This window comes from Brassica oleracea, chromosome C8 (assembly GCF_000695525.1).
Source record: "Brassica oleracea var. oleracea cultivar TO1000 chromosome C8, BOL, whole genome shotgun sequence".
NCBI lineage: Eukaryota > Viridiplantae > Streptophyta > Magnoliopsida > Brassicales > Brassicaceae > Brassica > Brassica oleracea.
Window position 1 is genome coordinate 30,629,674 of NC_027755.1, and position 3,795 is coordinate 30,633,468.

At 33.6% G+C, this 3,795-nt stretch overlaps 1 protein-coding gene across 1 annotated transcript in view; it reads left to right on the top strand.

The window, feature by feature from the left end:
• Positions 1-2,941: 2,941 nt before the first annotated feature.
• Positions 2,942-3,795, top strand: part of LOC106307326 (cytochrome P450 94B3) — a 3,831-nt gene continuing 2,977 nt past the window's right edge. Inside the window, exon 1 of the mRNA XM_013744249.1 lies at positions 2,942-3,531. Within this exon, the coding sequence (XP_013599703.1) occupies positions 3,077-3,531 (455 nt within the window). The 5' untranslated portion in view covers positions 2,942-3,076. The remainder of the gene's footprint in view (positions 3,532-3,795) is intronic.

Genomic DNA, 3,795 nt, shown 5'->3' on the forward strand with positions numbered 1-3,795 from the left:
TTAGGGTTTTAGGTTTTTAGTTTAGATTGCAGAGAACAACCGTGCTGATAACGTGTTGTAATTAGAAGATTGAAGACTGAATAGTTCTGTGTTATTATTTCATAATATGAGGTTCCTTATAGAAATAGAAGAGATAAATAGAAATAGTACAAATCCTAATCTTACTAGATTTAGGATAACTATTAAATACATAAATGGAAAGATTACATCTACTAGGAAAAGGAAAAGGGTTTCCTTTTCTCTAAGCTTGTGGCCGCCTCTCTCTCTCCTCTAGGACATGCGGCTGCTCTCTCTCCTCTCTAGGGTTTCGGTTATCTCTGGCCGGTTTATGGATCGGGCCGGTTATGGACATTCATTACTTGATTTATAGCATGGAGTAATTTTTACCAGTATATTTATCATTACTGTTAACACGATTCTCACGTGCCAGAGTTTTCTAAATTGACAAGATAAAGGCTTACAAAAGATGTAGATGATAAACAAATTAAACATAAAACAAAGTCCAGATTCCACCGGCCTAAGCATGGAGTCCGTGAAAAAAGAAGGACAAGGCGAAAAAAAGGGCGTCTATTGCCTCTTATGCATATATTTTTGTTTCCCTACTCTTCGTCAGGTTAATTAAGATGGCAGATTAAAAAGGTTGCTCGTGTAAACGGCTACCTATCTTTTTACCGAACATGACACAGTAAGAGAAAAAAGGCACACTTAACAGTAATACCCATTTGACCAAAAAAAAAACAGTAATACCCGTTGTTCAACTCCAATTAAACACACGAATGATCTAATATTTTGAGTAGATTCGACGAGATATATACCAATTACATGTGCTCTGCTCTCGGCTAAAAGATTCGAGAAAGGTTCACAATGTGCACGTCGTTACATATGCCTAAGATCATTACGTTAACAAAATTAGTAACATTTTTCGTTTTCTTTCCTGGACCATAACATTCGATCGGCTCCATATAAGTAGAACTGAATTGTTTTAATTATGATTCAATTTGAGTTTATATCCATTCAAACCGAAATGAAATTAACTTAAACATACAATCTGATTGTATTTAGTTCCTTTTTGGAGCTGTTAAAACACAACAAATGATTGGTTTATGGAGCTGTTAAAATACCGTAACCAGAACTGTTGATGAATTGGTCAAAGATTAAGCACGCGAGACTACAACTTTAAATTAATATATATATAATTGTTTTCACTAAAAGAAAAGTAAAAAGAAACAAGTATATTATTTCAAAAGTGTTCAAAAAGAGAATTGCTTTTATAAATAATGAAGTTTGACTAATACATACATATACAATGCACGTAGATCAATCATAGATAACATATTCATAAGCATTTGTATGATCAAAAGTTATGAATTCTATATATTGTTTTCATCAAAGCAACTACGCACCCTACTTTTCTCGTTGTATGTTCTCTTTTTGCTCTTTTATCTTTTCCATCGATAATAATACGACACATAACAACTTCTAGCTTTAAAATTTAAAATGTGCAACGTTTCGCTAGCAAACACATTTCCATATATTGTAGAAAAATGTGTATGTTCTTTAGTTTTTTCTCCATCTTTATATAACATAATATCATCCTATAATTAGAAGAATTAGATCTTTGTTATTTGTTTGTGCCCATAACAAGTTATGGTATATCATCTCCTATATGACTATATTTTGATTCTGTATATCAAGAACATAAATATCTAGTGGTATGTACCCATTTAAGGTACCACTTGATTTTTATTTCTAAAGAAATCAAGTCTCAAACTAGATAGATTAAAGTTGTTAAATCTATTTACAATTGAGTTGTGAGATATTGATCGTCAACTTTAGTTTTGATTTTGGAATTATCTACAAACTTATTGAAATATCTAATGGATGTATTGAGATATTGACATGAGTTGTGAGATATTATTGATCGTCAACTTTAGTTCTGATGTTGGAATTATCTACGAATTTCTTGAAATACCTAATGAATGTATTGGGATATTGACATGTAACGTAAAGGTTATGAGATTATAGACTAGAAAGATGCATGCGTGTGTTAAGAAAACACTGCAAAAGCAAAATCACATCCTGTAAAAATATGTATTATGGAAACCAAATTTTCCATGTCTTGGTTGTAACATCATAGCCTTTACTACTGCATGTGATCAATAGAAAAAAGCACAAAAAGTGTTTTGGTCAAAGAATACATTCGAGAAAACATAAATTTCTGAGAATAACATAAACATATATGACTCTTTTAAGTGTCCAATCATTTAGGAAATCTTGTCGAGCTTATCTTTCAAATAATTGAAGTAGATCGTTAATGTATATCTATCTACTTGTTAGCCTATTCTTTTTCCCTTTGGTTATAGCTCAATTTATAGAGATGTAAGAAAGAAAATTTTCGTCAGTAAACTCTATATATTCAAATATTATTGTATATGGATGGATTACAGCTTATGAAATAAAAATATTTACTATGGACAAAATTTATAACAAAGAGATTGGCAAGCATAAACAACTAGCTTGCACTGTTATTGTTACTCGTATGTAGTATTGCAGTGTGTGACTATTATCATCTATGGTTTTGTATGATGTGAATGTTTTGGGAGTTTTACCCTAGACGTACACTCAGCCTCAAGTCAAAAAGGACAATTCCACGGGAAGACTCAAGGTGATGGCAACAATCTAATTAAAACCTATGTATAGAGAGCCCCAATCCCATTACTTCCTCTCAAATTAAGGTACCAAAATAAAGCATATAATGATATAAAGGTTGCTTTTACAACTGAAAGATATCTCTTGTACAAACCTCCTCTAATCATTTAAGTATCACAGACAGCAAAATCACAGGCATGGGAACCTCAACCAATACTGTGCTTATATTGAGTACCAAATTTATGTGGGCTCAAAATGTAAAGTTATGGTATTGGATTTGGGGCTGGAATGTACAAAAATAAAATCCAATAAACTATGAGCCCTAAAGTAAATACTATTACAAATGAGTTTTTTCTTCTTCTGCTACTGTTTCACTTTTGACTAATACTCACCCACCACTAAAGTGAAAAAGAAGAGGACAGACAACATGGAGCTTTTCATCATCTTCATCCTCGTCTTTGTCCCTATCTTCATCTTCTTCATCATCCCAAGACAATCTTCTTCAGACACAGGTTTCAAGTCGTACCCTATCGTCGGAAGCATACCTGGACTAGTGAAAAACCGTCACCGTTTCCTCGACTGGACTGTAGAGACTCTGTCCCGATGCCCGACTCAGACGGCGGTTTTCCGGCGACCAGGGAAGCAACAGTTCGTCATGACGGCGAAGCCTGCCAACGTGGAGTACATGCTCAAGACTAAGTTCGATAATTTCCCTAAAGGCGAGCGGTTCATCGAGATTCTTGAGGATTTTCTCGGCCGCGGGATTTTCAATTCCGATGGCGAGATGTGGTGGAAACAGAGGAAGACGGCGAGCCACGAGTTCAGTACTAAGTCTCTCCGTGACTTTGTCATGACAAACGTCACCCTCGAAATAAACACCAGGTATATATGTACATATCTACACTAATCATTTTTTTTTCACAAGCTTGGGTTTTCCGATCAACTTTTCAGATTCTAGTGGAATTCCATTAATAACACTTCGGATTCAAATATAATTTCTAATTTATATCAAAACTTATTTTGTAATCCCCTATATTGAGAAGCATTACAACTTTTTTTTGTACCCACATGTCATCACTAGAATCATTAGAGAAATATGTTTGTCCATCTAATTATATAATAAGTTTTTTTAATGTACTTTATTAT